The 13,928-nt window shown below is 38.7% G+C and overlaps 1 protein-coding gene across 1 annotated transcript; it reads right to left on the bottom strand.

Annotated features, from left to right (window-relative positions):
• Positions 1–12,043: 12,043 nt before the first annotated feature.
• LOC100353612 (olfactory receptor 10R2-like) lies at positions 12,044–13,075 on the bottom strand. Its single transcript, XM_002715292.3, has one exon. The coding sequence runs from the start codon at positions 13,073–13,075 to the stop codon at positions 12,044–12,046; it is 1,032 nt and encodes a 343-aa protein (XP_002715338.3).
• Between the last annotated feature and the right edge of the window lie 853 nt (positions 13,076–13,928).

The following is a 13,928-nucleotide window of genomic DNA, read 5'->3' on the forward strand; positions in this document are numbered from 1 at the left end:
TTTCTGTTTTTCAACCTGCAGAATATTGAGAGAATAATTTTATGTTTTACTGGTACTTTAAAACTGGTACTAGAAAACTAATATGATATACAATGAAACTTAATAGTATTTAAAAATAAATATTTAAAAATAAAACTTGAAGGACATTGAGAAACTCCAAATTTCAATTGTTTATGTAAAGATAGCATCCATAGTGGATAAAAGTTAAAGACATAAATATTTGTATGACTGATACTCAAAAGTCAGCAGTACCATTATCTTTTTAGAAACATCTTATTTACTTTATTTACTTGAAAAGCAAAGAAAAGGAGAAAGAAAGCTAGAGGTCTCCAATCCACTGGATAATTTCCAAGGTGACTACAGTAATCAGGGTTGAACGGCTGAAGCCAGGAGCCAGGAACTCAATATGGTCTCTCCATGCGGTTGGCAGGGATTTAAGTTCTTGAACAATCATCTGCTGCCTACCAGGCTGCACATTAGTAGGAATCTGGATTGGAAGTAGAGGCTAAACTCAATTCCAGGCACTCTAATATAGGATACAGAAGTTCCAAACACCTGCCCCCACATTGTCTTTTTTTTCCATGAGCATTTTGACATCCCCTTATGTTGTACTATCTGTGGTTAAATACATTATTTCAAACCATGAAGTCACCTTGGAAATATTCAATTCCTTTGACCCTGTAATTTCAAATCTAAGACTCTGTATTAGGGAGGTAATTCATGTGGTTGTATACATAAATATTCAAATTAGAACCTTTAATAAAATATAAAAGCATGTAAATATCCCCAGCTAGAGGAATATTCAGCTAAAATGTGATTTAATTACTAAATACAATATTAAGTGGACATTGGGAGCCATGTTTTTAAACAAATAATTTTAAATTATCTTATTTCTCTTATTTTTCCACTTGCTTAGGAACTTATTCAGATATAAGAGTGGTGATGTTTGCCTTCCTAAAAATCCAACAGAATATCTATTATAATCAAGTATTACAATCCATGGCTCTTTATCATTAGTGCTATTTTAGTTATGGGAGCATATTGAATGAAAACAATAACATCAAGTATGTCTATTCTAATGTGCTTAATATTTTATGTGATGTAGTGAATATAAATACACATTCATTATAGAATTTTCAGAAAATATGGGCAAGAATCTGGCAGGGCCACAGCCTCTCTGACCGCTGCAGGGGAAAATCCTTCCTGGCCTCTTCCAGCTTCTCATGTTTGCCAGCAATCCTTTTCCTTCATTGACCTGTAGATGCGTCACACCACTGACACACTTCTCAACCTTGTTCCTTCATTGACCTAATATATATATATATATATATAAATTATATATATAAAATATATATAAACCTATGACATTGCATGCTATAATTTAAATTTCATAAAAATTCGGGTATTTGTATAATATAGTCATTAAATGTAGATAAGTAGATGTGTGTGTATATATGAGAAAATATTCCTAGAAAAGTTGTAAATGACACTTTAAAGTTATTTTCTCCAGAGTTATGACTTGCTTTAAAATTGTCCATATTTTCTGCTACTTCCTCATCTATCAAAATATTAAATTTTCTCTTTCCTTTATTCTCAAACTTTGTATCATTTTGATTTGATATCATTGACAAGGACTGAATTTTCAGTAACATATTCATAGACTGTCTTATCATCTATCCCTTTGCCCAAGACACACACAAAATCTGATTGTATGGGCGAGGGACCAATGAGTAAAAATAAATAAGAAATGGGCAAAATGCAGAAAATATGAAAAGGGAATATTTGAGGATGCTAAAACCAACAACTTCTTACTATAACATAAGTAAATATCAAGAACAGAATAATTGTGTTAAAAGTATGTTTGTAGTTTAGTTCTGTAATTGATGCACAGTTATTCTTAAGTGTTGAAAATTAACTGAAATGTGATCCCTGTTGAACGTGGGAGTGGGAATGGGAGAGGGAAGAGATGTATAATTTGGGACATGCTCAGGCTGACTTGCCCCAAGTGGTGGAGTTGGAAGCATACCAGGGGATTCCAATTCAATCCCATCGAGGTGGCATGTACCAATGCCATCTCACTGTTCCAGGTGATCAGTTTCAGTTCACAGTTGGTCATGGAGGAGGGACTGGGAGTCAAAGGGAGTACATAGACAAGTCTAGTACCTGCTAATGCTAACCGATGGAGTAAATAAAGGGGAGAGTGATCCAACATGGGAAGTGAGATACTCAGCAGACTCATAGAATGGCAGATGTCCTAAATAGCACTCTGGCCTCAGAATCAGCCCTAAAGGCATTCGGAGCTGGCTGAAAAGCTCATGAGAGTATTTTAGGCATGGAAAGCCAAGACACTCTGGCAAAAGATCTCTGCGAGTGAGATCCCAGTGGAAAGAACAGGTCATCAAAGAAGGAGGTACCTTTCTCTGAAGGGAGGAGAGAACCTCCACTTTGACTATGACCTTGTCTAAACAAGATAAGAGTTGGAGAACTCAGAGGGCTTCCATAGCCTTGGAAACTCATGACTGGAGCATAGGGAGACTACTGATGCCATAGACAGGAGTGTCAATTGGTAAAGTCAACAACAGGAGTCACTGTGCACTTACTCCTCATGTAGGATCTCTATCCTTAATGTGCTGTGCATTGAGATTTAATGCTATAATGAGTACTCAAACAATATATTTCACTTTGTGTTTCTATGGGGGTGCAAACTGTTGAAATCCTTACTTAATGCATACTAAACTGATCCTCTGTAAAAAAAAAAAAAAAGAAATTATCAATTCCCAACTTGACTCTCACTGGGATTAAACATGACAATAGGTCTGATCTGATTTCATCATCATTTAAAAAAAAATCATCTATTATTTTTCACTTTATGTTTCTGTGTGGGAGCAAACTGTTGAAATCCATACTTGATGTATACTAAGCTGATCTTCTGTATATTAAGATAATTGAAAATGAATCTTGATGTGAATGAAAGGGGAGAGGGAGTGGGAAAGGGGAGGGTTGTGGGTGGGAAGGACGGTATGGGGGGAAGCCATTGTAATCCATAAATCGTACTTTGAAAATTTATATTCATTAAATAAAAGTTTTTTTTAAAAAAAAAGTATGTTTGTAGAAAAGAATTTTCAATACTGGGCTAATATTGTAGTACAACAAGTTATGCCTCCACTTGCAATTCTGACATCCGTTAGGTGGCAAGTCAGAAATTGAGCCTATGTGTGTATGAGAAGGGTCTGAAGACCAGCACCTACCACAGAAGCTCTAGAAGCCCAGCATCTTGCACTTCAAAGTCCTGCTCAGAACCTGATAACTTCCCAAGTGGTCTCAGCCCTTCCCCCAAGGAAAACTCCCAGGGGAATTCTCTCTTCTCAAGACCAAGTGGGCAATAAAACCTTCTCAGATGCCCTAAGGGAAGCCCCCCTACTCTGCCTAGCAAATCTGGGGAGGAATCTGCTAATTTTCACCCAACAAACCTTCCACCAGGACTCTCCATTCTTTGTCCTGAAGGAGAGGGGGAGGTGGGTAAAGAGACCCCCTTAAAAAACCTAGGGAGTCCAAACAGTCCACTCAGCCCTCTGCCTCTCTGCTGAGCCGCCCCGCCTGGCCTGCCCGGGTGTATTCTCTCCCTTCAACCATGTAACCTTGTTCTGCCCGGGGCCGAGTGACTGGGTGCTGGCTCTCTGTCCCTTCCGTTCTGATGGATGCCCTATCCCCAATAAAGCCTCATCACTGATCTCTGTCTCACACCTGATTTCTTTTTTGCCTTTTTTCCGGTGACAACATCCCATTTTGGAATGCTGTTTTGAAGGCTGGCTGCTCTGCATCAGATCCAACTCCCTAACAATGAGCTTGAGAAAGCAGCAGAAGATGGACCAGATCCTTGGGTCCCTGCTACCTACGCAGGAAACCAGCCGGCATTCTAGGCCCTGACTTCAGCCTGGCCCAGTCTGGATGCTTCAGCCTTTTGGGGAGTGAACCATTACACGGAAGATCTCTTTCCCTCTCTTTCTCTCACTCTGCCTTTCAAGTAAATAAATCCTTAAAAATAAAATGTTAGCACCGCCCATGTGGCATAGCAGGGAAAGCTGCCGTCTGTGCTGTTGACATCCAATATAGGCTCTTGTGTCCTGACCATTCCACTTCTGATCCAGCTCCCTGGTCATGTGCCTGAGAAACCAGCGGAGGATGACCCAAGTGTTTGAGCCTCCTGCACCCACAGGGCAGTCCTAGAAGAAGCTTATCTCCCTCGCTCTCTCTGTAAATATGACTTTCAAATAAATCTTTACAAATAAATAAATAATAAAATGTTGATAGCATTAGCAGGCATTTTCTGGAAGCAATGTGAGAGAAGCTGTGGAAAGGGAAAGTAGCTAATTATCATTTACATAGAGGACAATAACTTCTGCTGAGAATATAAGGTTAATTTTTGCAAAACAGAAGAAGAAATTTTAGCAGGACAAGGAAGAGATGAGGGGAGCACTTTGTTCAGGAGTAAACCATATTTGGGATGATCTCTGGGTCTTTGAAATATTACTGTAATTATCTTTTCCTTTTAATTTTCATCATAATGAATTTTTTAATGTAAAAAGAAGAAGGGCTGCCCAAGGAAACATACCTCATTAGCATTAAGACTAACTGTGAACAGCATGATCTTTATAGGTTTCACTAACACAAGGGAGGATTTTAAAAGATGGGGGCAGGACCAGAGCTGTGGAACAATGAGTTAAGCTGCCACCTGTGAGGCCAGCACCTCATATGGGCAGGAGTTTGAGTTTAGGCTGCTCTACTAATCTAGCTCCCTGTTAATGTACCTGGGCAAGCAGTGGAAGATGACCCAAGTACTTGGGCCCTGCCACCCACATAGGAGACTCAGAAGGAGTTCTAGGCTCCTGACTTTGGCCTCGCCTAGCCCCAGTCATTGCTGCTATTTGGGGAATGAGCCAGTGTATGAGTCATTCTCTCTCTCTCCCTCTCTCTCTCTCATTTTCTCTCTGTCCCTCTCTCTCTCTTGTTTTCTCTCTGTCCCGCTCTCTCTCTGTAACTCTGCTTTTCATATAAATAAATCTTTTTAAAAGACATGAGAACCTTGAGAGAAGATGAAACAGTATTATATCTCTATGACAATAGAAAGGAGTTTTCCATGTACCTCAAGATGTTTCTTAATTCCAGTTCATTATATCATATCTCACCCTATACCCTACAGGTTTCTACTTCTCTTACTCTGATTCTTATAAAGTGCCCTAGGTATTCTTGCAGTACTGGGTATTTCTGTGTCATTAGAAAATAATCTGTTATACTTTACTCACAGAACTTATATTCTTTCCAAGAATGTGCTGTCGGGAAGGGATGTTAAGGTAGCATATTTTTGATGATTCCTATGATACAAGGAAACAGAAGTTAAGCATGGAGGTTTCCAACCTGGAACTCCTAGATACTGAATGAAAAGTGACTGTTTCACAAAATGTTTAAGACAGAGGTGGAAAACACTTGACCATATTACCATCAACTTCATATCCATCCCTTGGCAGGCATCAGTATTTAACCATAGTTCCTTTCATCTGTTTTTTTTAAGATTTATATGAGAATCACAGAGATACAGAGAGAGGAGGGGAGACAGACACACAGAGATATATTTCATCTGCTGGTTTTGTTAGGTTTGGAATAGCTCTGGGTTCTGTCCTTTCGTACCCCCAGAAAGGAAAGATGGATAAAGGAGACAGAGACCAACCTCAACAAATAAACGTTACTTTATTGGAGACAAAGAGGGGTCTCAGTCCATTCTTAGGAGAAGTGCATTAGGAACTCAGGTTTTATCCAGTTAAGAAGGGAATTTGCCACTACTGGGGGATGAGGGTAGAAGGCAGCTGAGGAAAAGTGGGAGGCTCATTGAAGCCTCAAGGAACTTCCCCCTTATCTGTTTCACAAGAAGCCCTGTGCAGCTTAACTGCTTTGCCATTTTCATTGCAAGGATACAGGGAGGGTCCCATTGGCTCAAAGATCTGGACAGATGGAGGAAGTGGGGTGGGGAGGGGGGAAAGGAGGAAGAAAGGGAGGAGGAGAGAAATATATCAAGTCTTTTAGATTCACTCCCTAAATGATCACAACATCTGGGACTGGATCAAACTGAAGCCTAGATCCAGACTCCATCCAGCTCTCCCATGCGGGTGGCAGGGGCCCAAGAATTTTGGCTATCTTCCATTTCCTTTTCAGGCACATTGAACTGGCACTCATACGAGATGCTGGCATTGTAAGAGGCAGCTGAACCCACTGCACCAGAACATTGGCCCCAATAAATGTGTTTTCACACAATACAAATACTGTTTACTATTCAAGCCTAGAATAAAATGTAGAATGAAGCAATGAGAGAGATATTTAGTGGAATGAGTAATATAAATAGGATATAAATTGACCTGCATATTCTGAAACTATGAGCCAGAAATCAAAGAAAGAAATTTTTAAAAACAAAGGCTAAATAAGAGACTGTTTAAAAGAATAAAATTAAACTAAACTAAACAAAATAAGTTTCATAATTACAGGGTTATGTAATTATAATGATAAACCCTTCATTCTACTACCTGTGAGAGAAGAGCACATGTTTGATAGAGCTGATAGGGAAGAAATGAATATAGTATTCAATAACATCTAATTTAGTTAAATAACAAGGAAAGTGATTATATTAAGTCCCTTGCAGGAAAAGAGAAAGTATCTAAAGATTAGTTAAGAGAAAGATAGGAGAGGTTCCAAGATGGTAGAGTAGGGAAGGAGCTTACTGCTCTGGTTTAGGAGAGTATAGCTTAAATAATGTGGAGAGAGTACAGCCTCAGGGAAGAATTAGGGAGAAAACGGCAGAGGAAACTCTACACAATTAGAGGGACATAGTGCTCTTACGTGGAGGGTGAGGACATCCTCCCATGACTCAGGACTCCAGCAGCTGAGAGCTTCCCCACCAGTGTGGGAGAGTTGATGAGACTAGACTGCAGCAGCCCAAGCCACTGACGATAAAGCATGGTAAGAACCTAGAGGGAACCCGACTTGGAGCCATTTTGGACATTTGTAACAGCTGTGTCAGCTTGTGGCCATGCCCAGCAATCCTCCAAGTGGAAACTCTTGACTCAGCATCACCTTAATTCCTAAACCTGGAATGCAACCCAGAATGCAACAGAGAAAGAGAACTACAGATCAATTTTCTTGGAGAACATAGATGCAAAAGTCCTCAACAAAATTCTGGCCAATTGAATCCAAAACACTTCAGAAAGGTCATTCACTGGGACCAAGTGGGATTTATCCCTGGTGTGCAGTGATGTTCAACATTCTCAAATCATGCAATGTGATACATCACATTAACAAATTGAAAAACAAAAACCATATGATTATCTCAGTAGACTCAGAAAAAGCATTTGACAAAATTCAACACCCTTTCATGATGAAAACTCTAAGCAAATTGAGTATAGAAGGAACACTCCTCAACACAATCAAGGTAATTTATGACAAACCCATGGCCAGCATCCTGTTGAATGGGGAAAAGTTCAGAGCATTCCCACTTGGATCTGGTACCAGAGAAGGATACCCACTCTCACCATTACTGTTCAATATAGTTCTGGAATTATTAGCCAGAACCATTAGGCAAGAAAAAGAAATCAAAGAGATACAAATTGAGAAGGAGGAAGTCAAACTACCCCTATTCGCAGATGACATGATTTTATATATAGGGGACCCAAAAGACTCCACCAAGAGACTACCGGAACTCATGAAAGATTCTAGTAAAGGGGCCGGCACCATGGCGCAGTAGGTTAATCCTCCATCTGTTGCACTGTCATCCCATATGGGCGCTGGTTCTAGTTCTGGCTGCTCTTCTTCCAATCCAGCTCTCTGCAATAGCCTGGGAGAGCAATAGAAATGGCCCAAGTTCTTGGGTCCCTGCACCCACGTGGCAAACTGTGAAGAAGCACCTGACTCCTGGCTCTGGATTGGTGCAACGCCAGCTGTTGCAGCCATCTGGAAAGTGAATCAATGGAAGAAAGACCTTTCTCTCTGTCTCTCCCTCTCACTGTTTGTAACTCTACTTCTCTAATAAATAAATAAAGTCTTTAAAAAAAGAGTCTAGTAAAGTAGCAGGATATAAAATCAATACACAAAAGTAACAGTCTTTATATACACAGAAAATGCCATGGCTGAGACTGAACTTCTAAGATCAATCCCATTCACAATAGCTATCAAAAAAAAAAAAACTTGAAATAAATTTAACCAAGGATGACAAAGATCTCTATGATGAGAATTATAAAACATTAAAAAAGAAATAGAAGATACAAAAAAGAAAAATCCTCCATGTTCATCAATATCATCAAAATGTCCATTCTTCTGAAATCAGTTTACAGATTCAATGTGATACCAATCAAAATACCAAACACATTCTTCTCAGATCTAGAAAAAATGTGGCTGAAGTTCATATGGAAGCACAGGAGACCTCAGATAGCTAAAGCAATCTTATACAATAAAAACAAAGCTAAAGGCATCAAATACCAGATTTCAAGACATACTACCAGGCAGTTATAATCAAAACAGCCTGGTACTGGTACAAAAAAAGATGGGTAGACCAATGGAATGGAATAGAAATGCCAGAAATCAATCCAAACATCTATAACCAACTTATATTTGACCAAGAAACTAAAACCAATTCCTGGAGCAAGGACAGTCTCTTCAACAAATGGTGCTAGGCAAACTGGATTTCCACATGCAAAAGTATGAAGCAATACCCCTACCTTACATTTTACACAAAAATCTATGCAAAATGGATCAAAGATATAAATCTATGACACAACACCATCAAACTATTAGAGAACACTGGGGAAACCTTATAAGACATTGACATAGGCAAAGAGTTCTTGGAAAAGACCCCAGAGGTATAGGCAGTCAAAGCCAAAATTAATAAATGGGATTACATCAAATTGAGAAGTTTCTGTACTGCAAAAGAAACACTCAGTGAAGTGAAGAGGCAACCAAGAGAATGGGAGAAATTATTTGCAAACTACGCAAGTGATAAAGGATTAATACAAGCATATACAAAGAGATCAAGAAACTTCACAACAACAAAACAAACAACCCAGTTAAGAGATGGGAAAAGGACTTAAACATTTTTCAAAAGAGGAAATCCAAGTGGCCAACAGACACATGAAAAAATGTTCAGGATCACTAGCCATCAGGGAAATGCAGATCAAAACCACAATGAGGTTTCACCTCACCCCAGTTAGAATGACTTTCATACAGAAATCAACAAACAACAAAGGCTGATGAGGATGTGGGGAAAAAGGTACCCTAATCCACTGTTGGTAAGATTGTAGACTGGTAAATCCACTATGGATGACAATATGGAGATAGCTCAGAAATCTGAATATAGACCTACCATATGACACAGGCACACCACTCCTGGGAATTACACAACGGAAATGATATAAGAAAATAAAATAGTAATCTGTACCCCCATGTTTATTGCAGCTCAATTCACAATAATTATGCATGGAACCAACCTAAATGCCTATCAGCCAAAGACTGGATAAAGAAATTATGGGATATTTATACTATGGAATACTACACAGCAGTAAAGAAAAAAAATGAAATCTGGTCATTTGCAACAAAATGGATGACTCTGGAAAACATCACACTTAGTGAAATATGCCAGTCCCAAAGGGACAAATACCATAAGTGAGAACAAATAGAGCAACTAAAATGAAATCTGCAGAAGTGAAATTAACAATTTAAAAAACGATGACTTGAGCTGCCCTTGACTGTGGAGGAACAATTTTTTGTTGTTGTTGTTTTGTTTTGGTTGTTTTTTCTCTTCATACTATTTGTTGAGCTCATTACTTAACATACAGTTAATCATTTTTGTACAAAATCAATTGAGGATGGATCTCAGTAAGAAATAAGAGTGGGAATAAGAGAAGGAGGAGGAATTTTCTAACTGTAAAGCTATGTAGTTCTGCATACAATCCTAAGTACTAGCTTCTCAGGGCACAGTTTAAAAACTTGTCATAGGACTGCAAATCTAATTAAGCTGAGTGATAAAAATGTCATCTTAAATGTTAAAGTGATCATATAAACAGGATAAAGTATCAGGTAATTATAATAGATAGAATTTAAAAAGAGAACATTCCAACATGGGAAGCAGTCCACACAGCAGACTCAGAATGACAATTGCTTTAAGTAACACTCTGGCCTCAAAATCAGCCCTTAAGGCTTCCTGGTCTGGCTGAAAAGCCTGTGATAGCATTTCAGGCATGAAAATCCAATACCGTGTGGGAAAAAGTAGTCTACATGGAGGATCTCTGTGAGTGAGATTCCAATGGAAAGAAGTGGCCATCTAAGAAGGATGTACTTTTCTCTAAAGGGAGGAGAGAACTGCCACTTTGCTTACAGCCTTGTCTAAATACTGATGGAATTTGTGAATTCAAAAGGCTTCCATAGCCTAGACAGCTCATGTCAAAAGCCTCGGGTGGTCACTGACATCATACGTAAGAGTATTAATTGTTAAATTAACAATAGGAGTCACTGTGCACTAACTTTACAAGCAGAAGCTCTGTACTCAATGAGTTGTATTAAGAGAGTTAACTGTGATATTTGTTCTCAGTTTTGTGTGAGCAGGAGCAAATTGTTGAAATCTTTACTTAGTATAGATTTGGTCTTCTATGTACAAAGAAAATGTATCTTAATGGAGAAAGGGGCTGGGAAAGGGAGAGGGAGGAGGAAGCAGAATGGGCATGTGGGTGGGAGGGTGGTATGGTTGGAAGAATAACTATCTTATAGAAGTTGTACATATGAAATTTGTATTCCTTTAAAAATTAATTAATTAATTAAGAAAAACAAATAAAAAACCCTATAAACAGGGAGAAAAAGATAAACAGGATTTTTCAGTCTTTGAATTCTGATATATCATGAAGTTCAAGAGTCTTCAGTTAGGTTAAAGGTGTTTGAATGGAGACATACGTTATCCATTTTCAGATATTTGGATTGCTTAGTTCAGGTTAAATATTACATATAATATGTATATAAAGAAATACATATGATACATATTACATATTAATAATACATGTAAATATTACATATGATACATATGTAAATAAAATAAGCAGCAATAGGGAGGAGATATGAAGATAAAAGTGAAATTTCATAACTCTTCGAGAGAGGTAACTAATATGAATATTTAATCAAGGGTGGAATCCTGTAAGTTAGAGTCTTTCAAAGACAGCAATGGGAATGACTGCCTATGATCCTTTTCAATACAGATATCAATGATTATATGAATAGTTTTCTACTACACTGAGTCCTTTATTTCTGATGATAACTTTTTGAGAGCATTTCAAAATATTCCTAAACAGTGGAGAAGTTGTGATAGTTGAGCCTTCTGTAGTAAATTGGCATCCACTATGTTTTACTTATCATTCACTGAGATTATTCTTTCAGTATTCCTAGAAATACCTGCATAAGTTTGAAAAAGTATTTGAGGGGCCGGCGCCACGGCTCAGTAGGCTAATCCTCCGCCTTGCGGCTCCAGCACACCAGGTTCTAGTGCCGGTCAGGGTACTGGATTCTGTCCCGGTTGCCCCTCTTCCAGGCCCCTCTGCTGTGGCCAGGGAGTACAGAGGAGGATGACCCAAGTCCTTGGGTCCTGCACCCCATGAGAGACCAGGATAAGCTTGCCTTTGGATAGACGCGGTGCGCCAGCCACAACACGCTGGCCGCGGCGGCCATTGGAGGGTGAACCAACGGCAAAGGAAGACCTTTCTCTCTGTCTCTCTCTCTCACTGTCCACTCTGCCTGTCAAAAAAAAAAAAAAAAAGAAAAGAAAAGAAAAGAAAAAAAGAAAGAAAGAAAGAGAAAAAGTATTTGAGGCATGGACACGTCAAATCTGAGGTTTCAGCTAGCAAAACAAATAAAAATTATACGATGGCAAATTTATACTCTGAGCCTTGTAAAGTATTATATAAATGAAATACATGTGTATCACCAACATTATTCTTAGAAAGGATGTTTCCATAGGTATGAAATATTCTCACCATAGAGCTTTAGGATAAAATCTCCTTCTGCCAATCAGTTTTCGAATGGCCATCTGAACATCCTTGTTTCTGAGGCTATATACCATGGGGTTCAACAACGGAGTCACAATTGTGTAGGTAACTGTCACTAGCCTATCCTTGCCAGAAGAATGCCTGGCGGATGGTCGCAGATAAACAAAGGAGGCACAGCCATAGTGAACAATTACCACAGTGAGATGGGAGGCACAAGTAGAGAATGCTTTTCTCTTGCCTTCAACTGATGGAATCCTCAGGATGGTGTGAACAATGAAGCCATAAGAGATGCAAATGAACGTCAGAGGGACCATAAGAGCTAGAACTCCGCCAATAAAAATGATTAGTTCATTGATGTAGGTATCAGTACAGGCAAGCTGGATAACTGGTGAGATGTCACAGAAGTAGTGATTGATCTTGTTTGGGCCACAGAAAGGAAGTTCAAAGACTAATAATGAGCCTAACAGTGATAACAAAAAGCCAGTCACAGCACACATTGCTGCCAGTTGCCCACATACCTGCCAGCTCATAAGTATGGGATAGCGAAGTGGATGACAGATGGCAGCATAGCGATCAAAACCCATCACCCCCAGGAGCATACAGTTAGTGATAGCAAAACCAAGGAAGAAGAACATCTGAATGGCACAGCTGGTAAATGATATTGTTCTAAGCAGAGACAACAGATTGATGAGCATTTTGGGCAGGATGACAAAGGTGTAGCATGTCTCAGAGATGGAGAGGATTCCTAGAAAGAAGTACATTGGTATGTGAAGGCTATGATCCAGCCGGATGACAGTGACGATGGTGATGTTTCCACTCAAGATAATCAGATATAGGCACAGGAAAACAACAAAGAGAATGAACTGGATGTTTCCAAGATTGGAGAATCCCAGCAACAGGAACTCAGTGACAGAGGAGAAATTAGCATGGTTGACTTGGTTCCAGAAATTAACCTGCAGAAAACAGAACAATAAATCAGAAATGGGAGAAGTACCTATACTAGTAGCAAATGACATATTGATCATACAAATTCATAGTATTATTTTGAAATAATAACTCAGATCACATCTGTTTCCAGTGGCATTTCTGTATTTCTAATTCTGTTTAAGTGTTAGTTTCACGATGATTGCTTCAAATATCAATTAGGAAAAGAATGTCTGAAAATTTTCTTTTGACAATCCTAGATAGCCTGGTATGATCTGTTTAATCCTCCATGTTCCAGTTCATTAATCTGTGACATAAAGATGCTACTTTTTTTTGCAAATTACTGAACAAACATCTACACCTACTCCTATTTGTGTATATTTTTAGTGACAGCAATATTGTGTTGACTTAGCTTATCCTTTCATCTAATAACACAACCTGCTTGACCTGCTTGGTGGAGGGGAGTTGAGGTGACTTAGTACATCTAAAACCTGTCCTTATATTTAAAACAAAGAAACAAGCAAACAAACAAAAACCCACAATCGTTGGTTGGATTGGTCATATACTGTTTATTGTTCTGTCTAAGAAGATGGACCTGAAAAAGAATTTTTGCTGGGATTATAGTTTTAACCATCAAGAAGAAATAATTTAAAGCCATCATACCTCTCCTCAATATAAGTAAATCACTCCTTCCCATCACGTTTCATTGAATTGTGAACAAAACTCACCATCGTGTTGGCCACACTTGACCTTGAAACATTTCAGCTCTGTCAATTTCTCTTTGCTAATGGGTCAGAAAATCCTTTCAACTAATATAAAATTTTAATGTAATAAACTAACAAAATCCATAGAAATCGTTGGATTTGAAGAAAACAAAACTACAAATCAAAAATTCCTTACATGATATAACTGAATTCAGGAGACCAACTGACACCTTACTCTGCA

The sequence above is a fragment of the Oryctolagus cuniculus genome, chromosome 7 (assembly GCF_964237555.1).
Source record: "Oryctolagus cuniculus chromosome 7, mOryCun1.1, whole genome shotgun sequence".
Lineage (NCBI taxonomy): Eukaryota > Metazoa > Chordata > Mammalia > Lagomorpha > Leporidae > Oryctolagus > Oryctolagus cuniculus.

Coding starts and splice junctions, on each gene's coding strand:
- LOC100353612 (XM_002715292.3), bottom strand. CDS start 13,075: ATGTCATTTGCTACTAGTATAGGTACTTCTCCCATTTCTGATTTATTG.